This window comes from Pristiophorus japonicus, chromosome 3 (assembly GCF_044704955.1).
Source record: "Pristiophorus japonicus isolate sPriJap1 chromosome 3, sPriJap1.hap1, whole genome shotgun sequence".
Lineage (NCBI taxonomy): Eukaryota > Metazoa > Chordata > Chondrichthyes > Pristiophoridae > Pristiophorus > Pristiophorus japonicus.
In genome coordinates, this window is record NC_091979.1 from 256,183,677 (window position 1) to 256,211,484 (window position 27,808).

The 27,808-nt window shown below is 43.4% G+C and overlaps 2 protein-coding genes across 3 annotated transcripts in view; both read right to left on the reverse strand.

The window, feature by feature from the left end:
• LOC139259496 (uncharacterized) overlaps positions 1–4,291 on the reverse strand; it is a 162,178-nt gene extending 157,887 nt beyond the window's left edge. For both annotated transcript variants that reach the window (XM_070874967.1, XM_070874968.1), the window contains exon 1: positions 4,107–4,291. In XM_070874967.1, the coding sequence (XP_070731068.1) occupies positions 4,107–4,253 (147 nt within the window). In that variant the 5' untranslated portion in view covers positions 4,254–4,291. The remainder of the gene's footprint in view (positions 1–4,106) is intronic.
• A 9,550-nt stretch (positions 4,292–13,841) lies between these two features.
• Positions 13,842–27,808, reverse strand: part of LOC139255665 (uncharacterized) — a 286,509-nt gene continuing 272,542 nt past the window's right edge. The window contains exons 13-14 of the mRNA XM_070873964.1: positions 18,202–18,395; positions 13,842–13,961 (exon numbers count right to left, since the gene is read on the reverse strand). Coding sequence (XP_070730065.1) covers positions 13,842–13,961; positions 18,202–18,395 — 314 coding nt within the window. The remainder of the gene's footprint in view (positions 13,962–18,201; positions 18,396–27,808) is intronic.

Sequence of the window (27,808 nt, forward strand, 5' to 3'; positions counted from 1 at the left end):
AATCCTATTAAAACACATTTTTTTTAAATTCAAAAAAAAATTTTTTTTCTATAATATTCAATTTCAATTAATTTTAAACATGTGCGTTTTTAAACATTTATTGTGTTGTTTTTCTTGTTTTTGGGGAGTATTCTCATTGATAGTAATGGGAACTCGTACAAATGGAGCTCCAATTATTTATCAATGAAAATATTACATAGTGATTGGTGGTCCAGGCCCACGTGATTCTAGGATACGCATACGTATCTGGAAGACATGTTCCTGTATGCTGGACTGTGAAACTAGGCCTCCGACTGCAATCCTACGTTTCTCCGGAACCACCAGGTATTTTCATTAAAAAATTTTGGGTCGGAGGCGTTCACCTGAAGGAAGCCTCCGACCGCAATTTCCCCCCAATATGTTTGCCTGTATATGAAGGGGTAAGTTTTAATCCTATTAAAACGGTGGAAATACATAATCCAACCTATTTTCTGCCATGTGACCCACAGCAGCCCACCGTGACCTAAGGCTGGAACATCTGCCCTTCGAGTGGAAATGCTGGTGAGCGGAAACCCCACCAATCTGGAGATGTACTTCAATTTTTCGAAAGCAGAATATCTGGGGTCAGGAGTCTATTTGCCCTATTTGTATTAGCACTAACATCAATGCCAAGTGCCTATCTGAGCATTGTGGAATGAATATTGGATGGGTTCTATAAGAGATTGATGATCAACCCCACTAGATTACTGCCAATGCAGTGAAGACGAAAATCTATCTGAATGTTCGGATGCAGATTTCTTTCTGTGATTCCCCATGTTTTGCGCTCTTGATTTCGACTAGGCATGTCATGGAGAGGCAGAGAAAAGAGGAATGGCACTTACTGAAGATTGCTCCCATATACCTCCTATTGTTTAGTTCAAGAGAGGCATTGACAGAAGCACTGAAGTATGTTGCCTGCCCGCCTTCTCAAACAGGGAACAGTGCATGTGATGCGGGAGGAACTGCAAAGAACATGCTCATAGCGATCATTAGTATAAGTAGCACCATGCAATGGAAATATCACATTCATGCTTTAGAGGTGCCCTTCTCAGCTTGAGATGTGCTGCAGAGGAGGGAGGCGGAGCTCTGCACTGTATGTGGTTCATGGTTTACTTTACCTGGAAGTGCTTGAAGATATCACTAGGTGCAAAGTAGGAATGGTTATTATTTCCTAGCACGTTGTCCAGTAGAAAAAAAACAAATGTTAATAGAATAAATCCCAAACAGAATTTTTTTTTAATAATGGTTGTTTTTTTGCTGTCTATAGGCCCCACTGTAGGAATGTGCAGGTCTGAAGTGGTGTATGCATTCCAGTAGCACACTTAAATTGACAACTCTACTTAATTAAGTACATGCAGTGATCCCCGTTCTCAGCATTGAACGGCACTCAAAGGGAACATATCAAAACTGGGGCTGTAGCCCTAATTCGCTGACCTGTATTTCCTTCAAGTGTAGCTTAACGCTGCAAGTGGGAGATCACCGCATTTACCCTGGTAATCATTTCTAATTCCAAGAAGTAATAAAGATTTAACAGTATCCATTATATCTGTTACAGGCTGTAGAAAAGCAACTGCAAAAAAAAAAATTACATTAGAAAAGAAATCCTCTGATGCAAGCTAGGATTTGTATTACAAATGAATCATACCTGGGCTTTATTGAAATTTATTGCTGGGTATATACAGTCAATGCGTATGACACAAGATTTAAAGAGAACTCATTAAAAGTTTAAAGAAGAATTAATCCTGGTTAAATCAACTTCAATATCTTTCACTATAATCCTTCATCATCCAGTTATGTTCCAATTTACATGGTCCCTTCTGACCTCAAAATAACTGGTGCAAGATAAAATGCCCATCTGCGTTATTGCTTGTTGGGACTAAGGTCACCTCAGAAACGACTACTTGTGTGGACATTTTACTTCAATAATATACACACCTAAAACCCTCTCCTCCTTTACAGTAGATTTTTATTCTTTCTTTCATGTTTCCTTCGATATGTCTGCATTTATTTTTCACTTCTTCTCTTCCCTTATTGGCAGCAATTCTTGTGTTTTAGTATGTGCAAAATCACTCCATAACCATCAAGCATTCACCTATATTTATGAATGTGGGCTACTGTAACTATCCATCTTTTAAGATTATTATTTTTTTACCAATGTCTGTTGGTGGATCTAAAATTGTTTATAGATTTCACCAATCCACAAGAACACTGCACTGTCCACCACTGACCTCCTTCCTCCATGATAGATGTCAGAATTTTGAGGAACAGGAAAAGACCATTTAGGTCCCATCAAGTTTGTCCCTGTTTGATTAACCTTAGCTTCACCGAACTGCCTTGCGACTATGTCCCTCAATCCATTTTGTCTCCAGAAACAGATCTAATTGCCTCTTAAATCAAGTTCTATTGTCCACTTCAATGGCATCACTGATAACTATTCCACAAGTCAATTACCTTCTGTATAAAACAAAAGGTTCAGCCTGATTTAAACCTAATGTATTTCTTTTAAATGTTTGTTGCTGGCACTCGCACTCTTGAACAACTTTCCTAGATTAGCTCTGTTGAACTCCATCAGAATCTTGAAAATTTCAATTAGGTGATCTCAAAGTCCCCTGTTTTCCAAAGAAAATAAGATCTATCTTGACCACAATCTGCAGCTGCCAGGGCAGAATGAAATTTGCAGCAATCAATATCAAAACCATCAAGCATTCCACAGAAGTACATCGTACTTGTAACTTTCTAACACACACACACACACACACACACACACACACACAACATGGTGAACTTTCATGATTCCTTTATACATCTGAATCAATATTATAACACTAAATTTGTCAAAAACCATTTCAATTCCAACTCTGGGTTCTGTCTCTCTGTGCTTCCATGTGCTGCAGTACGGACATGCACAAATACAACAAAATAGCAATGAGCACTTGAAACATTATAGAAATTTCAGTACTGTTTGGAAGACTGAATCTTAAAAAGCAGATATGATTGATTGTGACTCTTCTGGTAACACACACACGAAAGTCTACTGACCCGTCAAGACAGCTGCATTTTAAAGAACATTAATATGTACAAGTATTGTGGAAAAGTAAGAGAAAAACCTCAATGACCTTCAGACTGAACCTCCAGTAAAAGTGCTCAAAAAATAACATTGCCATCAAGCAAAAGCTTTGAAATATCTCTCCCTAAACGTCTATCCCATTACAATATAAATCACATCTTTTAAATGCAGAGGACCACAGCAAGGGTTTTAATTCAAATTCACCTTCAGTAAATCAAGGACACCTCAGCGTTATTTTATCATTGATGTTAAAGTTGTACACTGTCTTTAAGGAGTGTACACTTGCATGTATGCAACAAACGCTCCCTCAATAGTTCAGTGGGGAAAGGTAGTATCTGGTGCAGTACGAAGCCATGCAGGCCAGAAGGTAGTAGATTGATCTCTGATCTGTGCTGAGTTAACTAACCTCAGCCACAGGAGCAGTTGGAACACTACAGCTGGGGGGGGGGGGGGGCGGGGGTCAGTGTCCCTGGGCAAGGAAAGGGGAAAACAGTGAGCCTGAATTTCTGCTTCTGATTGCTATCCAGTAACTGAAACTTGTGTGGGTGTGTGTGCAGGACAGGATTAGGATTGGCTGTGGTGCTTTCGATTGTTGGAACAGACTGCTGACACTCACAGTCATGGCTCATACACAAAGAACGCCTGAAAAAAAATATATAAGCACGCAAATAAACCTGGTTTCACCCCCATACGAAGGGCCATTTGATGAAAAACATTTTGTATCATTTCATCAGTAACAATGCAGTCTAAGGACATTAAGCAAAGCTTTGAACTGCTTTAAATCTGATTAATATAAATTACGATACAGAGCTGTGTTATAAATTCCTAACTCATCCATATAGAGGTCTCAGGCTTGTTCTGCAAGTGTGTTAACTTTTATAGGCTATAGTTTGCGTCAACTGTGCCTGTGGCAGGTGAGCGCTTCAGTACAAAAACCAGGTGTTCACCCATAATTATTTACTTATTGGCAGATTTGATTGCTGAAACATCCGTTGTTGCTGTTTAACAATGATTTACTCACCAGAGCATTTTTCTCCTCCCTCTGCCAGCTGCTCTCTGCCTGTGGCGGCTGGAGTTTACAAGCTCCAGGGGCTGTTGGTAGTTGTGCGGTGTCATTTTGTGATTTGTTAGCCTGATCTGCAGAGACTGCGCTTGTGGAATCCACCATGATTTGACTGAGGGAAGATGATTCAGGCAATATGACAGTTCCTGTATCACAGACAGCGACAGGCGCCTGCTCTTTTGTCTTTGACCTTTCGTTGTGAGTGAAAGTGGGGAGGGGGGGAAAAAAAGAACTTGATTCAGTCAGATGGTGTTAGCTTTTAGAATTCAAACAATATAAAATATTGGTAAAGCTAGTCTTTGCAGAAGGCCACGGTACCTGTTACATCACCAAAATTCATTAGCCTGTTTCATGTCAATCAAACTATCAATGAACTAATGTCACGCTAATATCACACAATAATTTTTCAGTTATTACCCAACACCAGAATATCTCACGTTTCGAGACACCATGCTATCAAATGGTGCTTCAAAACCTATAGGAACTATCTCTGTATTCTCTAATGAGTTGCCAACTCAATTGTACATTGTAATATGCCTCCCACAAAACACAGCTAATGCACAGTTGATTTCCTGCCTCAAGTTCAGGCATGTTGTCTATTACCTGACAGGCCCAAGACAGGATTCAAACTAAACATATGGTAATTTAATTAACTCCTTCTTTCCCACAAGGCACCTCCGAACATGTTGTATGCCTTGAGGCTAAATATCAAACATGATGAAATTGTTTCCTGCTCTAGTGCACACCTTGCCTGTGACTTATTGCGTGAACATTGGATAAGAACTGTTCACCTGCTACCTACGAGCAAGTCTCACACTTGACCTGCTCTGAAATGAGAAGATTAATTCTCTATTGTATGTAAAAGGTTTTTTTTTACTTGTATGGTTAAAGCTGGCAATAAAAAAATACATTCACTGGCAGGTAAAAGCACTGGCTAGTAGATCAGTAGCCAAAGGTTCTAAGTGCAATCCCCCCTCCCCAAAAGAACAAATAGCAATTTTGACATTTCAGTCAAACTTACAGCTAGAAATGTTAGCTTTCACAGAACAATGTTGACTCTAATTACTGTTTTTAAACTGGAAGTAATAAACCATTCTAACAACAGCCACCATGTGAAAACCAATTTGTGAAGAACGGCATCTGCCATAGCACGGGAGAAGGGGGCACTGCCCTGTGAACGCAGAACACTCAGATATTTGCGTGCTGACTGCCCATTCTGGAGGTCTGTGCAACAGTTTAAAATATTACTAGAAGGAAAACATAACTATAAGCAATTGTGTTGGGGGCAGCGATTGAACAACAACATTTTCAAACAGGCCTATTGTAGAATGCTTCAAATTTTTCAAACACATAATGTTAATTATTTGGGTAGCCTTAATGGATCATCAGTGTCGAATTCTGTTTGATCGCGAGAATGTATTTTTCGTAGAGCTGCAGAAATAATCTTTCATTCTCACAATGCAAATGTCATCTTATTTGATGGAGTTTGTGTTTTGTTTTAATTTCTGACTGGCCAACAAGGATAAAGACAAGCAGATTATGTTTAAAATAATATAAAGGCTGGTCCTGTTTTGCTTAGCGGCAGCAAAATATTCTCGTTGTTTTTGTATATTTTTTCCTCAGTGCCCCAAGGCCATTAGCAAAATCGCCTTTATTTTCTTTTGCGCATGGATACATCAAGGTCTGAATGTACACATTGGGCTAGACTTGCTACTTTATCAGGAAATGGGAGAAATGGTGATTTTTCTTTGTAATATATGCCTGGTAAAATAACTGGTAAAATACATAATTCTGCAATGTGCCTCTTTCTAAGAATTCGATTTCATTGGCAATCTGGAAGAAGTCAATTATTGTAAAACAGAGTGTAGGACATGTAGTATTTGCTAACGATTTATGCAAACACAAAGACATGTTAACAGGGAGGTAGCAAGTAAGATGGAAATGAAAATAAGTTATCTCCAATGTTCAGCAAGTTTATCTAGTGAGCTCCTGAGCCGTGCAGACCAAAAGCTTGCAGTTCTCAGCTGGGTCCATGCCTGATCACTATGCAGCAACATCTGCTGGAAGTGCAAGTGTGGACAGAGGGTGATGGCAGAATTGGGCACTGCTGTGATGGCCCCAACAGTCAAAGAGCCTGCCAGCATTCACTGCCATGATCACTTGGGCAAGATGACAGGATGCCCAGAGCCACAGATCCATACCCCAACCAAATCAGTTTTGGTCTCCTTATTTAAGGAGGGATATACTTGCATTGGCGGCAGTTCAGAGAAGGTTCACTAGGTTGATTCCTGAGATGAAGGGGTTATCATATGAAGAAAGGTTGAGCAGGTTGGGTCTATATTCATTGGAGTTTAGAAGAATGAGAGGTGAACTTATTGAAACGTATAAGATTCTGAGGGGGCTTGACAGGGTAGATGCAAAGAGGATGTTTCCCCTCATGGGGGAATCTAGAATCAGGGGGCATAGTTTCAGAATAAGGGGTCGCCCATTTAAAACTGAGATGAGGAGGAATTTCTTCTCTCTGAGGGTCATGAATCTGTGGAATTCTCTACCCCAGAGAGATGTGGAGGCTGGGTCATTGAATATATTTAAGGTGGAGATAGACAGATTTTTGAACAATAAGGGAGTCAAGGGTTATGGGGGGAGGGCAGGGAAGTGGAGTTGAGGCCAAGATCGAATTAGCTACGATCTTATTGAATGGTGGAGCAGCCTCCAGGGGCCAAATGACCTACTCCTGCTCCTATTTCTTATGTTCTTATGTTCTTAAATTGTCACACCTTCAGGAGAATACTGGTGGAGAAAACTGCTGAGAAAAAGGAAAATTAGCAAGTTTGTGCAAATTACATTATACATGGCATGAAAAGAAAGGGAATGTACTGCAGGAAGCAAAACAGGAAACCCATCATGCTAGTGAATATGATCAAAAACTACATAGGAGCAGATCATTCTTTAGTTGGTTTATTCAGGAGGAAGAGTTGGGAAGGCATTGGAAGTGTGGAAAATGGAGAAGTTGCACAGAATTACTGTTGTGTGTGTGTTATTTATCATATATTGCACAATTTCCAGAATATATTACAACAAAATATTCATATACCAACCTAGATAATGACAATACCATACCATACCCAAATGGGATAAGTGTACTTAAGTACTTATACTCATTTAATTTCCACAAGAGGTTCTCCCTATATAGTACCTTCAATTTGGCAAAAGATTGGTGGAACCTCGGAGAAATGGGCTAAACGGCTAAAATGGTTATTCATGCCATTTATCCAAGAATCCGGCAGACATTTACCAAAGTTGAAGCAGGAGATCAGGTGACCCTGTGGAAATCCGTCCCCATAATGTCGCATCTGGCCTCTTCATAGAAAAAGAACCTAGTTGTCGACAAAGAACATGAAAAGAGCATAATTCATGTAAAAATCAGATACAGACTCTACAGGAGATCAGACTGATGATGAGGGAGAGGCACAGAGTGAAGCACCAAGTACTGGTGATGAAGGAGCAGCAACATTGAAGGTTGATGAGAGGCCGGCCAGTGCAGGGTGGAGATTCAACATCTGGACTGCCCCTCCTGAGTTGGGAATAAAGATTTTATTGGGCCTTAATGGTGCAATGCACCTGCCCCAGGGGTTTAAATGACACAGTTCCTGTAATTTGGAATGCAGTCTAGGTCTATAGGAATTTCAGGCCCAAATAAAGTGAATTGACTTTTATTGTACCTTATTTAATATACCGTATATACTCGCGTATCATGCGACTTTTGAAGACCTAAATTGTAACCTAAATTTGGGGGGTCGCATGATACGCGAGATACAAAATTTGCGGGTGTGAAGTGCTGGCCAAGATTAGGCTGTTAGTCTGTTAAGCAGACCGTATCCACGCTGAATCTCGGCAGGTATCTCCTGGGCTGGATTGCAGCCTCTATTGTCGCTTGTACTGTATCGGGGGGGATGAGAGAGAGTCGCGGAGGTCGGGGGGGGAGAGAGAGTCGCGGAGGTCGGGGGGGGGGAGGAAAGAGACCGGACCGAATCCGACCTGACCCCCGCTCTCCCTACCCCGGCAACCCGACCTCCGCTTCCCCCCGGTGACCCAACCCGACCTCCTCTTCACCCCCCCCACCCCCCCGGCAACCCGACCTCCGCTTCCCCCCGGTGACCCAACCCGACCTCCTCTTCACCCCCCCCACCCCCCCGGCAACCCGACCTCCGCTTCCCCCCGGTGACCCAACCCGACCTCCTCTTCACCCCCCCCCCACCCCCCCGGCAACCCGACCTCCGCTTCCCCCCGATGACCCAACCCGACCTCCTCTTCACCCCCCCCCCACCCCCCCGGCAACCCGACCTCCGCTTCCCCCCGGTGACCCAACCCGACCTCCTCTTCACCCCCCCCCCACCCCCCCGGCAACCCGACCTCCGCTTCCCCCCGGTGACCCAACCCGACCTCCTCTTCACCCCCCCCCCCCACCCCCCCGGCAACCCGACCTCCGCTTCCCCCCGGTGACCCAACCCGACCTCCTCTTCACCCCCCCCCCCACCCCCCCGGCAACCCGACCTCCGCTTCCCCCCGGTGACCCAACCCGACCTCCTCTTCACCCCCCCCCACCCCCCCGGCAACCCGACCTCCGTTTCCCCCCGGTGACCCAACCCGACCTCCTCTTCACCCCCCCCCCCACCCCCCCGGCGACCCGACCTCCGCCACCCACAACTCCCAAACACAGTAGAGGCTGTGGCTGAACGACGCTAGTCAAGCCAGCTGGAACGATTGCTGTATCGGTGTTCGATTCGCGAACAACTTTCACAGCAGAATCCACTCGATGTTTCATGTTAAGGTCTGTATTCGATCTCAAAAAAGTGACTCGCATGATACATGAGATATATGGTAAAATCATGTTTTGGGGACGAAAATTTAGGGGTCGCATGATACGCGAGATCGCAGGATACGCGAGTATATACGGTATCTGCACCTCTGGGCTGCCTGTTACTCCTCAAGTTCCACTGCATTCTACTCATCAATGAGTTGTAAACTTGTCTATACTATGTGCTTCTTTCACTTTACTGGGAACCTGTTGATACTTTCAACCAATATTACACCATTCTTTACTCAAATAGAATTTTTGCTAAAATTAGAAAATGGAAACAAATGGTCCATCGGTGTACCTATGAGGTGGGGGAGCAAAATTCTTCCTGGGATACATCTATGACAGGAAATCACTTTTTACTTGATTCATAAGTGCAGTGCTGCAGCTCAGCACATTAGTGTTCCAACATGCAGTGGTAGAGTGAGTCCCCACATACTGTCAAAGACAGTCACTGTACACTTCCTTGCAGCAAGCCCCAGAAGACCCCACAGAAGAATTCTTCTGCCATTTTGATTCGAGTGTCGCTGCACTGTGTCACAAAATGATACAACCAGAATTCATAATCATTATTCTCCACACATAGGTGCTGAAATTGCTCCGCGTTGGGTGTGGAGCAGTCATTTTGCTGGAAGTGATATTTTTTTTTTGCGCCGGTGCGAATTAGGACTCTTTGATCAAAATAAATATTGCCTGTGGTAACGGAGCGTTCCCTCGGTGTTTGCGCGGGTCCAGTGCCACGCTCAATGCATCAGTGTGGCGTGGACGTGCCGCGTCAGGCTGACGCCTCACAATGGCCTTATCCTTCGTTTAAAGGGGAGGGCAGCTGCAAACTCTGCAACCTCTTTAATGGTGCCGGCCAGGCCAGCGGCCGCCATTGTCGGGCCGACTGACAGAAAAAAGATGGCTGCTGCCGCGCTACCACCTCCCCTTTAAGGACTGCTGGGGTGGGGGGGGGGGGGCTCCCACAGCCACCACACCTTCTCGCACTGTCTGTACCCTGGGAAGAATTTTGCCCTCCTACCTCACAGGTACACCAATGGCTCATTTGTTTCTGTTTTCTAATTTTAGCGAAATTTCTAGTTGAGTAAAGAATGGTTGAAAGGACCAACAGGTTTCCAGGGGCTGTCGGTGGCATCACCCCTCGCCAACACAGTACCCTGCGGGGCAATTTCTCCCGAGGGGCGCAAAGGGATTGCCGCGGGGTGATAAGGGGTCGGCGCGCATGGCAATGTCATCGGCCTGCGTGCGCCAGTGCGCTAATCGTGGGTTGGGGCGCAAGCCACTTTTCGCCAGCGGAACCCCGGGGGCAATTCCGCGCGGGTCGCTGTGCCTGCTGCACCCATGTGCTAACTCATTAGCGCTCTGTTAGAGCCGGCTGGCAGCGCTAACTGGCCCTGCGCAAAGTGACAACGTCGGCCCCATATTGTGTGGCATCTGAGGCAGGTTAAAAAAAAAAAGCCCTGCAACATTCCATACGCCTAACCATGGTGTGGCACTGGCTGGGTGAAAGGGGGAGGGAGACAGTGGCCTGGTACCTGTTTGCCAGTCTGACCCTTCAGCTGGTGCAGAACTTGTGGCGTCAAAAACCCAAAGAAACAACAATTAACTGAGTAATTTTCAAACTGGAGGGAAAAGTAACACCAGAAAGATGAAATACGTATAAAATCCTTCTTGATTAACCCCAAGGTATTTGGGACTGGAAAATTCTACGAGCCTTACAAAGAACTCATTATGTTTAAAATGTGAGTGTGCATACAGATTTTTTTCCAAATAGCAAGAATTAGTTATTAGCCAAACAAGTATTTTTCCTTTATTTCTTATATTTCTTCCAAAATATATATCAAAATGTTCTGTTTTGTCAAAGATGGTGCCACTGGACCGAGTGTGCCAGTTCAGTGTGTCTAACAGAAATGACTCTGGGGCCGAAATTCAGAGTCTCAAAGAGACCCGTTAATGCCCTTTTGTGGCAGCCATCCCAAAAAATCGAATGGCTGCCGCTTTGGGATCAACAGGCCGACCCGACCTAAATTCAGGTCGGGGATTTTTTCAGCCTGGACCCCATCCCGCCCAAGTGGTATCACCGCCAGTAAAATGAATAAAACAACAAGAAAAATACTTAGCCAGCGATTTTCACCTCACTTCGTGGAAACCCCCCCGTCGTGCGGTGCCCCCGACAGGTTTCTCTGTCAGTGCTCCCTCTGCAGAGTGAGTGTGGCCCGGCAGCGTGGCTGCCCTTAAAGGGGAAGGCCCGCTGCCTCAGCCGCAGTTCAAGAATTTTTGCCGGCCAACTTTCCAATCGGCCGGTAAAATACTGGCCCCGGGTTCGGCTGGGCCGCAACAGGCACCTCTTGGGTGCCAGGCCACTGGCCCGGCTGAAACCCTCCCTGGTCACCCAGTGGCCAAAGTTAAAAAAATAGCCAGAATCTCTCCTTTAACGGAGGAGAGAGCATGGTGACACACACGTGCTGTGACGTCGCCACTCTAATTGACAGCGACAGGCAGGCCTTCTGACCCATTTTCAACCAGTCAGCCTGGCTTTGAGCCTAAGGCCCGCCCCCATTATGGTCCATTTCCTGCAGGACTTTGCTGAAAATGGATCGACTCACCGGACCAAGAGTTCCAGCTTGGCGCACCTGAATTTCTTCCCCTCTGCATTTACAAAAATCTCAGCAGCTACCATGTTTTAAATTATAAGCAATCACAGTGTTTTCATGTTTTTAAAAGTTGTCTACATGCATCTCTGATCAGAATTCTGAAATCCCTTTCTTTGATTTCTTTACACTGGCTTACATCTGTGGGCTTCTTCAAAAACATTTCTTCAATCTTATCTGACCATGATAATCGGTTTTAGTTACATACCACAGGAAATGCTTTTGCTTTCGTCTTCAAACCTTTTACAGCTCCCTCCATCCAACAATTTCTACTCTCATTTTATCGCCTTAATCTTTCTTTTTTCTCAAATACAGTTCTATGGGTGATGGAAGTTCTCTGATGTCTTTTCCATTCTTCATTTGTTAGCCTGGACAGTGAATGCCAGGAAGCTACAACACCATAGTGGTTATCACAGCTAAACCTAATCCTGTCCTGAGTGGAATGAATTTCATTGCATATACCTGAACCAAGGACCAAAGACCTTCAAACTTTGCTGCCATAGGTGTACTAGAGATCACAATTTAATTGTAACAGGGCACACGTGATTGCTTTTTTTTGTTCTGCTCTTTATGATGGTTATGTTTGGTAAAGGGAAGGTATGTCGTATTAAACCTAGACCCTTGCACAAACTTGCTGGTATAATACTTACCGATACTGAGGAACGTGGGTAAGTATTATTGCCTTATAGATCTAAATCGTGAAGAAACTAGAAAAGGTGGTTTCAATATTCATTTGTGTTTTAGAATCATAGAATGGTTACAGCATGGAAGAAGGCCATTTGGCCCATCGAGCCCATGCTAGCTCTCTACAAGAGCACCTCAGCTAGTCCCACTCCTCCGCCCCCATTCCCCGCCCTTTTCCCGCAGCCCTGCAATTTTTTTTCTTTCAGTTACTTTATCCAGCTCCCTTTTGAAAACCGTGATTGAGTCTGCCTCCTCCACCCTTTCAGGCAGTGCATTGCAGGTCCTACCTACTCGCTGTATAAAAATGTTTTTCCTCGTGTCGCCTTTGCTTCTTTGGCCAATCACCTTAAATCTGTGTCCTCTGGTTCTCAACCCTTCTGCCAATGGTAATAGATTCTCTTTATCTATTCTGTCCAGACATCCTCATGATTTTGAACACCTCTATCAAATCTCATCTCAATCTTCTCTGCTCTAAATTCTCTGTTTTAAATTCAGAGGTTCCATATCTTGGACTCTAAATCCAATCTGAAGTCTGCAATTATCTGAACATTCATGCCTAATTAGTAGAAAGTCAGTCACGTGAATAAATTTGTAAATATATTAGCTGTAAATTAAATCAGCATTAACAGTTGTATTTCATTCAAAAATGCACACAATTTTTAAACATTTGACTTCTGTAATTATTTTCCACCTGAGTTAGCCTCTTATATTCACTATTGTTTTCAGTGGCGTAGTGAAGTTCCATGCTGTATATGGTAATAAATGCTTTCCTGTTGGGAGGGTGCTTGAGCAGTACAGGGAGAGCCCCAAAGCCATGACTTCCCTGGATAAGTTGGCCTAGACTAGGACAGAGTTACAAGTTGAGCCCAGGAAGCTCCGAATCAAGTCCACTGAGCTAATATAGCTGTTGGGCTGCCCTGGGCATCTTATCTCTTTATTATGCCTGGCTTATTTCTGTATCTCATAGCTGTTTACTCCAAAGGAACAATATGCTTTCACCCCTCCTGAGTCGAGGTCTTAGAGGCTCTGTTCTGCTAAAGAACAGATACCAGGATCTTTTCAAAGAACAAAAAGATATCATTGAGAAGGAAGACAGATGGGGCTTATGCTTTTCATGGCTGACATGAACCAATTAGGATAACCACAGATTCTTGCCATCGAGAAGCATGGGTCAATGAAAACAAATGACATGCGATTCCATGGTAGGGTCTAAGAACTCAGGTGTCATCGGGCAATGAACCCCCCTCCCAGCTTTCCATACATCAGAGAGCATCCTGAGCTCATAATGACTGACATGAAGTGTCAGCTAAGCACCAAGTTTTAAAAAGGAAAATCTAATTTGTAAACAAATTGACATCATAACAAGCTATAAACAGCTGGCCTGGTTCTGGCAGATTTACTGATGCTTCAGTGACTAAAAATCACAATGTTTTTCCAAAGCAACTTCATTAATTTGTGGTCTGGCATTCATTAGGACAACAAGCCCCAGGGGACTACTTACAGCTTAGCCTCCATGGTAATGATGTGAGCTTTGGGTCTGCTGATTTTAATGTGGGTGCAATTCTTGGGCAATGCAATCACACAGTTGTTACCAATTTTGTGTGGGCAGATCAGCGTCTTTAAAAAATAAAGCATATTAAAGAATGAATGGCAAAACACATATTAGTGGTATTTAAAAGGCAATATAACATAGAAAATATGCCCTTTATCAACAATTTAGACGGTGATATGATTTTACTAAACACGATTGAGTGCACAAATAGGAGTCCCCAGTGCAATATAGAAACAAGCAACTACTTGTTCTGGCCTGCTGAGATTTCCCAGAATGGTTAAAATCATCACAGTAAGCACTGGTAATGGAACTTTACACTATTCAGTATGAGCAAGCTGGTCTGCAGAGTGGAGGGAAGTAATGAAGTAATTAGCTGGACTATTATAAGCACCTGTGACACTGATTAATACATGTCCGCTTTGGCAAAGTTTCTTTTCCAATTCTGCTAAACCTCGTGTTTTCTGTTAACCACTTCCTCCGCAAGATTAAGTGATAACACAATATACTCAAGGCAAAAGTTGCAACAATGTTGCGTAAAATCAATTGTAATTTGCCAAAGGAGTACTCAAGCAAGGCTATGTCATAATTGCCCCATGTCAAATCTAACAAACATTAACGTACTGTCTGACCCACAAGCCGAAACAGTGATGTCCCCGATATCCTTATATTAGGTTATGCATTGTTTAAACATTTATCATTACAATCTAAATAACGCAAGATTATTTAGATTGAGAATCTCTTTTCCAAGTCATTAAGAGTAATGTAGTAAACTATCTTTAATTAGTGCCTGCTTTTCAGTCTATTAGAAATAGCCTAATGAACCTTTAAAAAAAAACACAACACAGCATAAAATAATAACCCTTTATTGCACCATGGCAAATGAAGCACAGGCCCAGTATCAAACTACATACTAGATAACGTATCCGTTCATCCAAAAAAAACCCAGAGGCAGCACAAATTTGATTTAGTGCTTTTTTAAAGCATTATAATTTTCTCCTTGTGTGGATCATCTTTACCCCACCCCTTAATAGGGGACATTCTGTGGCTGACAGGGCTGATTGCTAGTCTATCTCCAGTCCCCTGACAATGATTCTCTCTTCACACTCCTCTCTTTCTCCTGCCCTGTGGGGAACCGCTCAGCTGCCCCTTGATATGTCTGATTAAGGATAACTCTGCAACGTTGAAGATGCCCAAACTCAAGAGTGCTCCACAAAATGGCAATTGCTTATCTCCCAGTAAGAAATGGAATTCAATCTCACCTTCGGTTTCTGGGAACAAAATACCTGTGGTGTGCACTGATCCTGTCTGTGAGGGTGGGCAGGAGATCTGCCTCCAGTCTCAAAGTGCATGAGAATATCCAGAGAGGGTTCTGTCTCCGATTTTTCCTCTCTCCCTGTGGGCACAACCCAGCATCAGCTCTGTTCTCTACCCCCACCCCCCAACCCACTACAGTAGCAAGGTCGAGACTGTGAATTCAGTGTATTGAGAATCAAGAGCACAAGCTCACACCCTACCACTGGGTGTCAGGGATCTTTAGGCTTTAATGTGGCTGCATCATGGTGCCACCCTACCACATTCTGCCACTGGGTGGCACAGCTCTTTGTGGCGGTGATGCAGGCTGCACCATTGTGTCACCATGTGACTTTTATTCATATTTTATTGACTGTCTCATTATAATAATCCAGCGTGGAAAAATACACTTCGCATCGCCACGTAAACATGCTTCCATACAGAGCAAATGATGCCTAATAACAGCCCACACTATCGCATTTGTCAACAAAATTAAACCCCGTAGAGACCAGTCAGCATAGACAAATCCTTCAGGGAGAAACAGAGGCATGTTTGAAGGGAATATGGATTCTGCACATATTGTCCAGATAACCAAGGATGGCAGCCAATTGAAGGGCTCGGCCAGTCCTTTCCTCCAGATCTTTCACATATCCTCAATATTCTTAACGTTTACAGGTGTCATTGTTTTTCCAGTATTCATTTTAACTCAGCGGTAATACCATTATTTTTTTTAATTTATTCATTGGATGTGGGCGTCATTGGCAAAGCCAGTATTTTATTGCCCATCCCTAATTGCCCTTGAGAAGGTGGTGGTAAGCTGCCATTTCAGAGGGTAATTGAGAGTCAACCACATTGCTGTGGGTCTGGAGTCACATGTAGGCCAGACTGGGAAAGGACAGCAGATTTCCTTCCCGAAAGGACATTAGTGAACCAGATGGCTTTTTACGACAATCCAATAGTTTCATGGTCACCGTTACTGAAACTAGCTTTTTAAAAATTATTCCACCTTTATTTAATTAACTGAATTTATATTCCCCAGCTGCTACAGTGGGATTTGAACTCATATCTCTAAATCTTTAATCCAGACCACTCGATTTCTAGTCCAGTTACATAACCACTATGCTACTGTTTCCTTTCTATTAGTGCTAGAAATAAGCTCTTCTGAGGTATTTTTCTCAATGTTCAAGATTTCCAGGTAATTTCTGTAAGGTTGGAGGACGATGTTTTGTGTGGTTTCTCATATACTTGGCCACTCTGTCTCGGTGTACATTGTTTTGTGTTTGCCAAATATTCAGTAAAGTAGATTTATCATCAATTTTGCTGGATTATGTCAGCAACTTAATTTTTTCAGAAAATAGATGGATGGGACATAATTTTGCTTAATGGAGTCCATGTCAAATTCTTAAACCTCTGCTTCTCTAAACATGGGGGCTTCTTTTGGCTGTTATTGAGTACATTCAGCAGGGACAGCAACCCTTCTAACCTACCCTCATTTTAAGATTGGCACACTTATTTCTCAACAATTGGCCACTCACCTGAAGAGGTTTCAGCTAATCACTGAGAACCAATGTTTAATAGTTTTTTTCAAATGTGATTTAATATTTTTTTTCCAGCTCCTCAGCTGGGACAACCAATGATATTTTTATTCCTCTGCAATTTTCTCCCCTTGTCCTCCCTTTTCCAAAAAAGGCACCAACTCATGTTTAAAAATAGGAGCAGAAGTAGGCCATTTGGCCCCTCGAGCCTACTCCGACATTCAATAAGATCATGGCTGATCTGATCTTGGCCTCAACTCCATTTTCTTGCTCGCTCCCCATAGTCCTCGACTCCCTTATCATTCAAAAATCTGTCTATCTCCACCTTAAATATATTCAATGACCCAGCCTTCACAGCTTTCTGGGGTAGAGAATTCCAAAGATTCATGACCCTCTGAGAGAAGAAATGCTTCCGCATCTCAGTTCTAAATGTGTGACCTCTTATTCTGAAAATACGCTCCCTAGTTCTAGATTCCCCCACGAGGGGAAACATTCTCTCTGCATCTACCCTGTCAAGTCCCCTCAGAATCCTACATGTCTCAATAAGATCACCTCTCATTCTTCTAAACTCCTATGAGTATAGGCCCAACCTGCTCATCTTTTTTTTCATAAGGCAACCCCTTCATCTCAGGAATCAACTGAGTGAACCTTCTCTGAACTGCCTCCAATGCAAGTATATCCCTCCTTAAATAAGGAGACCAAAACGGTACGCAGCGCTCTAGGTGTGGTCTCACCAACGCCTGTACAGTTTGAGTATGGTTTGCTTTGCATCAGCAGCTCTCTGGTTTTGTAACCAAGTAGCAATTCTTCATGTGTGAGAGAGACAGAGTCTTGAGCGGGCAATTTGGCCATGGGATCTGGGACAAGACAGATCTTCACAGCTAAATAGTTACTTATGCCCTCATCTGACGTCTACATACACAGGTCCAGTTTCCAGCAGGGTGCACCAGATAATGGTCAGGAGCATGAGCTCAGGCCATTTTTTCCCTGCCCTGCTCCAGGTACACTGGACTGAGATTGTCTAACTCAGCGTCAACTACAGATCAAATCTTGGAATTTCCTGGTCTGTAGGGGTCAGGACAACACCCAGCAGAGCAATCAGAGGCCCTATTAATGCTGGCTGTGTGCCAGCCACAAGAAGGGGGAAGAAATTATCTCAAAGTGAAATGCTTTGTAATTTCTTCCTTCCTGCTATGACGCAGGTAAGATTGCCAGTTTATCACACGGGGAGACTTGGGTTGCCAATTCTTTGTGTCATGCGTGCTTAGCAGGCCAGCAAACAACGTCATTATACAGTCTTGGAAGCTGGGTCTTAAAAGAATGCCACAGATCCTCTCCCATCACCCAGCGTTTTTAACCTTTTGATCGACTCAGTCCCCAATCATACCTTTCTTACTTCAGAACAGAACACCAGTTCCCTGATGCGCATTACGTGACTGCTGACTTTAAACCATGTTATTATGACGGACTATAGGCTTGCCTTCTCTACACAGCTCAAACACATCGTGGCCTCCTTCACTTCTTCATACGTATTCCCACCACTGCGAGAGGTATAAATCGTGGCTGAGTACTTGTTCAGTACAATTTCATTTGCAGCAAAGGCATCCGAGAAAACTTCTTGTAGGGACTCATCCATGTTGGTCTCCAACCCACTGGGTGTTGAAAGACTTGCACCTGAGAATAATTGAGACACAATCCATTCAGAAAATTGTATGAAAACTGGTTTTCTTTTGTGCGATCCATTTCACAATTGCTAACAACCCTCCCACTTTCTTTTCTGCTTTAGGTGTCAGCAAGCGGAAAATATTCCTGTGTCCACTAGGTGGTATCTGCTAACCACTTGCCCGCTGTTATTCCCTGCAATACCCTCACATTTTTCTGTAAGCATCTGTTATAAGAAACTGAACTGAAAGCCAGTGTTACATTATTTTGAAAGGATATTATACCAGTGCAGCATAATTTCGGACTGAGATAGCCCTTAGTTTATAGTAACATTTCTAAACAATTAATATTATTGATGAACAAATAAAAAAATGTTTTTACGATTACTCTTTTACTCTCTTGAAGACACTTGCCTGCATTTCCTATTTGCCCTAGGTGATTTTTTGAGGGATCTGTCCCATCTTGCTTCCTGTTGCCCTCCCCTCATCCCATTTCATGCCAACATCATTCAGAACGCCCGATATGGGTGGGTATATTGATATGATTGCAAGTGAGAAAAATATGATGTCCGACATACATCCTTCAACTTGCGTTGTTTAAATGCTGGAAGCAAGGGGTGTGTTTAGCTCAGGCCTGTAGCATTTTAAAGTAATTGGGATGGGGAGACAGTGGGTTTGCAGAGATTTAAATTTAGTAAGGGTCTTTGCCAGCACCAACAGAGTGTTATCGCACACAGGCTGAAGAGGAGGCCATAACAGTTTAAAGAAAAATGTTTCTACTTTTGTAGGTAGCTTGGAAGCAGCATGCACCCCCACAGTGTGGCAGGCCCCTGAGGTGTACCACTGCAAAACTCTACCCCAATCAGACACAACCCCCCTGGAGAGGCTGCGGAGATAACCTCCAAAAGGCTGGAAGTCCTACCTCTCTTCCTAGAGATATATCTCCATCACAGAAGGACCCACCCACTGACGCTTGCTGGGATAGGGTTCCACAGTAACAGGCAGCCCTCGGATACCTTTCTAAGCTATGAAACATAGAAACATAGAAACATAGAAACATAGAAAATAGGTGCAGCAGTAGGCCATTCGGCCCTTCGAGCCTGCACCACCATTCAATAAGATTATGGCTGATCATCAGCTCAGTACCCATTTACTGCTTTCTCTCCATACCCCCTGATACCTTTAGCCATAAGGGCCACATTTAACTCCCTCTTGAATATATCCAACGAACTGGTAGCAACATCTCTCTGCAGCAGAGAATTCCAAGGTTAACAACTCTCTAAGTGAAGAAGTTTCTCCTCATCTCGGTCCTAAATGGCTTACCCCTGATCCTTAGACTATGTCCCCTGGTTCTGGACTTCCCCAACATTGGGAACATTCTTACTGCATGTAACCTGTCCAGTCCCATCAGTATTTTATGTTTCTATGAGATCCCCTCTCATTCTTCTAAACTCCAGTGAATACAGGCCCAGTCAATCCAGTCTCTCATCATATGTCAGTCCTGCCATGCCGGGAATCAGTCTGGTGAACCTTCGCTGCACTCCCTCAATAGCAAGAATGTTCTTCCTCAGATTAGGAGACCAAAACCGTGCACAATATTCAAGGTGTGGCCTCACCAAGGCCCTGTACAACTGCAGTAAGATTTCCCTGCTCCTATACTCAAATCCCCTAGCTATGAAGGCCAACACGCCATTTGCCTTCTTCACCGCCTGCTGTACCTGCATGCCAACTTTCAATGATTGATGTACCATTACACCCAAGTCTCATTGCACCTCCCCCTTTACCAATCTGTCGCCATTCAGATAATATTCTGCCCTCGTGTTTTTGCCACCAAAGTGGATAACCTCACATTTATCCACATTATACTGCATCTGCCATGCATTTGCCCACTCACCTAACCTGTCCAAGTCACCCTGCAGCCTCTTAGCATCCTCCTCACAGCTCACACCGCCACCCAGCTTAGTGTCATCTGCAAACTTAGAGATATTACACTCAATTCCTTCATCTAAATCATTGATGTATATTGTAAATAGCTGGGGTCCCAGCACTGAGCCCTGCGGCACTCCACTAGTCACTGCCTGACTAGTGGAGTGCCGCAGAATATTTGAATGGGGCGGGGGGGCATTGGGGGGAACGCCACAGCCAAGCTTGACCCCGTTCTCACCCAATTCCACACACCCGCATTTTGCAGCAGAGGTCATTGGATAGCAACCAGGATTGGGAACACTGGCCTCTTTTAGCCAGGAGTACCAAGGCCAACTGTTGTTCTGGATAAATGTCAAAAAATAATTGCTAAATAGTCCTTTTATAGTTAAATTACAGCCACAGCAACAATTACAATGAAATGCCTTGGTTGGGTCAGTATTTAAAATGTAGCCACACTGGGATTGGTCATCATGGTGCCAAATACTCATTACGAGTATAGAATTGGAATTTTAACAGTTCCTTTCTTGTGACTTCTCCTACTGCTGCTGTGACAATCACTTACAGCTTGAACTCTGATTCATTTGCTCCGTTAAAACTGTAACAGGATATGATGAAGAAACCTAGTGATCAAATGACAATAATAAACAACTAGGGGTACGTGGATCTGGGCTTCTGCCACGTCAGTGATTGTTTTAACTCTCAGCTGCACCTCATGCCAAAGCAATCCCTGGGGTGGTAAAACCCCAATCTGTGTACGGTTTGTCGTTCCATTATTATTGCCTAATTAAATGATGATTTAAAGCATATGGTACATCTGTTAGTGTCTATTTTTATTATCCCCTCGGACTAAGATGGAAATTGCGATTGGCTGAAGAAGTGTGGTGTGTGAGAAACTGCTTGTTACTATTTCCTGCTAATTGAAGTCAGCGAGCAGCTAAGCAGAGGCCATTACCTGGTCTTGTCACAAGGCACAGGATAGAGGATTGGCAACGCCACAGAGAAGCTTTTCGTTAAGCATCCTATAAGCCAGATATGCTGCACAATTTATATTGATGCAAAGCAGGTTTTGGCCTCATATGGATGCAAGCTGCCCTGAGCAATTTGAGTGTGAAATTGCCCAAATTGAATTTAGGCAAGTGGTGCGAGAGTACCTTGAGGAGGTGGTCTTAGACTGCTTTGGGCTTCTCACAAGCCTCAGGTGGTGCAAAGCAAGCTTTTAAAATGATCCCACACAGACCATCAGCTAATTTTTTAACCTTAAGATGTAACTGTTATTTGAATGCTTTATTCATGTTCCCCAACCACAGTGGTGCTGGTCTGGTAGTAAAAAAGAAAGACTTGGATTTATATAGCGCCTTTCACGACCACCAGACGCCTCAAAGCGCTTTGCAGTCGATGAAGTAGCCAATTTGCACACAAGCAAGCTCCCACAAACAGTAATGCGATAATGACCAGATAATCTGTTTTTGTTATGTTGATTGAGGGATAAGTTTTGGCCAGGATACTGAGGATAACTCCCGAGCTCTTCTTCGAAATATTGCCATGGAATTTTTTACGTCCACTTGAGAGAGCAGACGGGGCCTCGGTTTAACGCCTCATCTGAAAGATGTCACCTCCGTCAGTGCAGCACTCCCTCAGTACTGCACTGGAGTGTCAACCTAGATTTTTAGTATGGCTTAGCTATGGCAAATTTGAATCATTCTAAACAGGCGCCAGTCTTACGATGATCCCTATGGTATAACGATGCCTTTCAGGTAACATAAAGCATACACCGATTTTTTTTTAATAGATTTAAATCTAAGGGTAAAATAAAGAAAAAATTGACTACTGCACAACCCACAAAGTGAAGAGGTATGCCTTAGGTTACGGAAGTGATGAGGAATAGGTAGAAACATGCTCAGCCTTTTGTGTTAGGCATGATAACCTACACTGAGTCACTGCAGCAATGCTGGCTCAATAGATAGTTATACTCAACTGCAGTCAGTATTTAGATTTTGTTTTGAGGTTATTTTGTGTAAAACTAAATGGGAAAATTCACTAGCACCGATTTCAATTGCAACATAAACTACTTAACATGTTACCGTGACTGATAGAAAGGCACATAAAGATCAAATGGTTCTTCTGTACTGACACATATCCAAACAAAAATTAAGGCTATTTTTCACAGGACATTGCCTGAAACATAGGTTATTTATGCTCTAAATCTTTGAACAAGTGGAGTTTACCTCAAGACATTGAGTGTTATGTGACTACCTGTTCAACGAACAGTTACCTGTAACCTATTACAGATGTATGTTACTGCAGCCTCCATTGTTGCTTTAGAAAAACAATGTTATATTTTTTTTTAAATAATGTTTCACTGTGCCAATTCACAGTTTATATTTCTGATGCACAATGGGGTTGATAATGCAAGACAGATAATAGGAAGTCAGCTTATTCATATCATTTGATGGTGTTCGGATGACATGCTGGGAGGAGATTGGGAGGCCATGATGTTGGGTGCCAATGCCAATGGAAGGGCTGCTGACTGCCTGTTTATTGTTGCCCCTTTTGCCAAATTTCAGCTACTGAGATGGTAAGTCCCCTTAGATGGTAAGCTTTGGCTGGTGAAGAACCAAAAAAACTAAACAGTGGTAATGAACAATGGTGGCCTATTATAAGAAGAAAGTCGCCTAGGATTAAATATTTTTATATTTCTCATTGGCCTTCCCCGAAATGTCCTATTTGAAAATCACTTCTGGGGTCTGAATGAGTCTTCAGCACATTTTGTGCACAGACTTCCAGCAAGCTATGTGCTGGACTGCTATATCAGGGTAAGATAAGAGTCCATTAATACATGGAGACGACGCCCAATGTCATTCTGCGCAATGACTATCATGGTCTACAGAACAGCAGTGATACCCGCCCTGCTATATGCTTCAGAGATATGGACAATGTACAGTAGGCACCGCAAAGCACTGGAGAAGTACCACCAACCTCCACAAAATCCTGCAAATCCATTGGAAGGATAGGCATACCAACGTCAGTGTTCCCTCTCAGGCCAACATCCCCAACATCGAGGCATTGATCAAGCTCAATCAGCTCTGATGGATGGGCCACATTGGCCGCATGCCTGATACAACACTCCCGAAACAAGCAATCTACTCCGAGCTCCGTCAAGGCAAGCGAATCCCAGGAGGGCAGAGAAAACGCTTCAAGGACGCTCTCAAAGCCTCCTTGAAAAAAATTGTAACAGCCCCACCGACTCGTGGGAATCCCTGGCCCAAGACCGCTCAAAGTGGAGGAGAAGCATCCGAGAAGGCGGCGAACAATATAATGAAATGCTCTTGTTAAAAAAACACGGATTCCATTAATAAAATGGTAAGTACATTGTGGAAATTAGGAGATTTAAAACCATTGTGCAGTTGAGTAGCTTAAAAGAAAGACCTGCATTTATATAGCGCCTTTCAGGATCACTGCATGTCTCAAAGAACTTTAAAACCAATGAAGTACTTTTTGGAGTGTAGTCACTCTTGTAATGTGGGAAACGCGGCAGCCAATTTGAGCACAGCAAGCTCTCACAAACAGTAATGTGATAATGACCAGACAATCTGTTTTTGTTATGTTGATTGAGGGATAAATATTGGCCAGGACGCCAGGGATAACTCCCCTGCTCTTCTTCGAAATAGTATCATGGGATCTTTTACCCCCACCTGAGAGAGCAGACGGGGCCTCGGTTTCACGGTTCATCTGAAAGACGGCACCTCCGACAGTGCAGCACTCCCTCAGCACTGCACTGGAGTGTCAGCCTAGATTTATATGCTCAAGTCCCTGGAGTGGGACTTGAACCCACAACCTTCTGACTCAGAGGCAAATGTGCTACCCACTGAGCCACAGCTGACACTAAAGGGAAACTTTTTAATATAAAGTTCTTGCTGTTTTCGATTTTCGCGCGGTTCATATTTCTGCCATCCAGTCAGACTCTAAACATTGATGCAACCCTCCAAAAATTGTGCTGCATCGATAACATGTTCAGTAAAGACTACTTTACAAAAAGATTTCTACAGCAAAGCATAACAGCCTCGTAACCAATATGAACTTGTAATAATTGCAATGTGTATGCGTGGATTTTAAAGGAAATATTTTCTCTACATTCTCGCTCTTTAAATTCTCTTTATTGTGTTCACATACATGAGGGATAGTAGTGCTTGAGAATAGAACATTTCTCCATTATGTTTAGTTGTTATTTTGTAGCCAGTGTCAGCATCAAGCACTCCCAAGTTAGATATACCACTGTTACTTTTACTCTGCTCAACTCTGCAGCAATGGGATTTTTTTTCACCTCCCATAACTCAAAGAAAGACTGCAAATTTAGCACCAAACTATGCAATTTTGTGCTTTAGATTCACGTCCACTATCAACTGTAGTCAGGCCACTTCAGATTTTTGCAACCACCAGAAGAGATTTTCAACCCAACCGTTTGCGTTTAATTTGGGCTCAAGTCTACAGATAAACGGACAGTCTAAAGCACATAGTGACACTTTCCTCCATTTCTTGCATTTTCGTTTTTCTTCAACAGGACTCTTCTGTTACATTGATATTATAGTGCCTATATGGAGGGAGCCTGACTGTAATATAAAGGGTGTGATGTTACTCTCCAGGATTGCACAGTATAACCTCAAAGTATGCATTCTGCCTGCACTGTAAATATAAACAGTTACCACTGGGGCATCCAATACCCCATTCTGCCACAGTATTCTGGGCTTGAGCAGGCTGAATTTTCAACCTGTGAATCCAGCACGTCAGCACAACAACATCAAGGCTGCCGCCAGAAAACTTAACGTCGCGATTGTGACTGAGCATAATGATGTCTGTGCATTCTTCCATGTACACAATTCTTTAGGTATTGCTGACGATGCTTTGAAATCCATGCCACAAGGTGAACAAAACAAATTTCACAACACCAGCAGTCTTGAATATTACCGAGTAAATCTTTTTTTTGACACTATGGCAATATTTCAACTGAAACTCCTGTGAACACATTTCCAGTATCATATTCCATCGGCAGCAATCGTGATAGATTATATTATTCCACAGGTAAGCTGACAGAACGCAGTTAGTGAGCAAGATTTTTTTTTAAATTCCATGGCAATTGGGCAGGATGTGCTAACTAACACCTTCTTGTGCCATGTTCCTGGTCCCACATTATGGGACACGGATGAGGTAATACTGCCAATTGGCATAATTGCTAACCGCAAAAACAGAATCTAAAAGCACAAGGTTAAATTAACAGCTTCCACATTATATTACTTAATCCCATTCCTGCTCAAGTGACATGGCTTCCAGTTTGAGCTACACCTGCTCTGTGCTGCAAAACACCCCCTCCACCATCCGCCCGCCCCGCCACAACAATATCCACAGCCACTGACATGTATATCAATGGCTTATACAAATGCAAGTCAAAAACAGATGACTGAAAAATGCAGTCCCGGCTCAGGAAAGAATCTATCATTATATTTAATCTTCTCTTCCACTCATTTCAACCACGGGGGTGTCCTGCAATACATGCCATGGCCTTTTACCCAATTTTCTCAATTAAAAGCAAATACGGAAAGATCCTCAATCCTGGGAGTGAACAGGTTGAGCCTTTCCAGCAATGATCCCAGACCATACAACACATCACACTGCAGCCTTTCACTGTCTATGAAAGTAACTTGTTCAAATATTCTCTGCATTCAGGTTTAAAAGACGCAATATACAATAAATATTATTAAAAGTACAAACAGAATGCCAATTGTTTCAGAATGGGATATGGAAAAGATTTATGGAGTTAATAACCTATAGAACTTGTAACTTGAGCTATGAGGTCATTTAGCCATGGACTTTTTTCCACCTCCATTCTGAAACATATGGGATCGTCTATTTACTGAACAGTAATAGTACCTCCACTGTGACAACGGCTTCCTTGCAATGTCAAAAAATTAATAGCCTTCAATGTATTTTGATATGATTTGAAGCAAGTTTGCAATAAATTTAGCAGAAGTTATGATGATTGCATTTCCTCTGTTTGAATGTATGGTAATGTGGGAAAGCATAACTCGCTACTCATTTATGTGGTCTTTCCTTTTTAAGCAATATATTGCAAATTTCATTGCCCTACACCGTAAACCTCCACAGATGCATCTACAAAGTCTCTATAGTTGGAATTGCTCAACATGGTCTGTATGTGTTAATAATCTAGCATAAATGTTATTTGCATTTGAAACTTAAGGGGTTGGATTTTCCAGTGTTTTGCGCTCCGGGTTTCACCCCAGGGCGGCATGAAAGGCGGCATTGAGGTTTCCTGCGCCCCGTCGCGATCCTCCGGTCCGGTTTTGTGGCGGTGCTGAGCAGCATCACTGGGAAGAGCTGTGCCGGGTGTGCAACGCCTCTCGTTGTGACACCGGCAGGAGTTTGCACGATCTGTCTGCCCGGAAGTGCGCCCACAATGATCTCCTGGGAAATCAGTGTGGTCCAGCATAACCGGCTGCACAGAGGAAGGTAAACTACTCCAAAGGTAAGTGCGAGTGTTTTTAATGTTTTTAGTGATTTGTGTTGTGGTGACGTGGGCAATGTTTTGGGAATGTTTTTGTGAGGTTCTTTAAGGTTTCCCCCCTCTCCTCTCTTGGAGCGCACATGGCCCAGCAGTTTAGTTTGTGAGTTTCCCATCCTTGCGCCATGAAAAGTGTACAATGCCTCCCTCCCGCCCCCTGACGCAGAGCCCAGATGGCGAAACTTCCTTACCAAAGCACAAATATTCCCGGCCGGTAACTTTCCTGTACCGCCTCCGTTTTTGCACCTAAAATCCAACCCAAGGAATGGTTTTGGTTGTCATTTAGGGTTAGAATTTGGCCGGTACAGATTTCTGGCGCACTCACCAGAGGTGCGCCGCTTTTGTCGGCCTCGAAGTGCTCCAAAAATCTTCGGGCCGAGTTTGGCCACTCCCCAGCCTCTCCTTGATGGTGGCGTAGCGTGGCCACTGTATTCGGGGGCGAAGCCAGGTCCCGGCGCTGAAAACAGTGCCGGGACCTCTGCACATGCGCGCTAGACTGTGCACGCATGCGCAGTAGCTCCTCGCCCCCAGAATCTGTGAGAGTGTGCTGCTGTGTGGGAGGGGCCAAAGCATAGCCGCCTCTATCCCTGGCCGAATGGTCTCCCTCATCGGTGGCCCGCTGCCTTCCCGGTCCGTGTTTTGGTCGGACTTCTATTTTTTATTTGTTATTGATTGATTGATTGCTTATTACTTTGGTCTTGGTGCTTTAGGTGCAGGGTTCCTTCTATTTTTTATTTGTTAATTAATTGTTTATTACTTTTTGTGCTTTGTTTAGTGCTTTGTAAGTCTTGGTGCTTTAGGTGCAGGGTTCCTTCTATTTTTTATTTGTTAAATAATTGCTTATTACTTTTTGTGCTTTGTTTAGTGCTTTGTAAGTCTTGGTGCTAGGTGCAGGTCCTCTCCACTTCCTTGTATTTTTTATTTGTTAT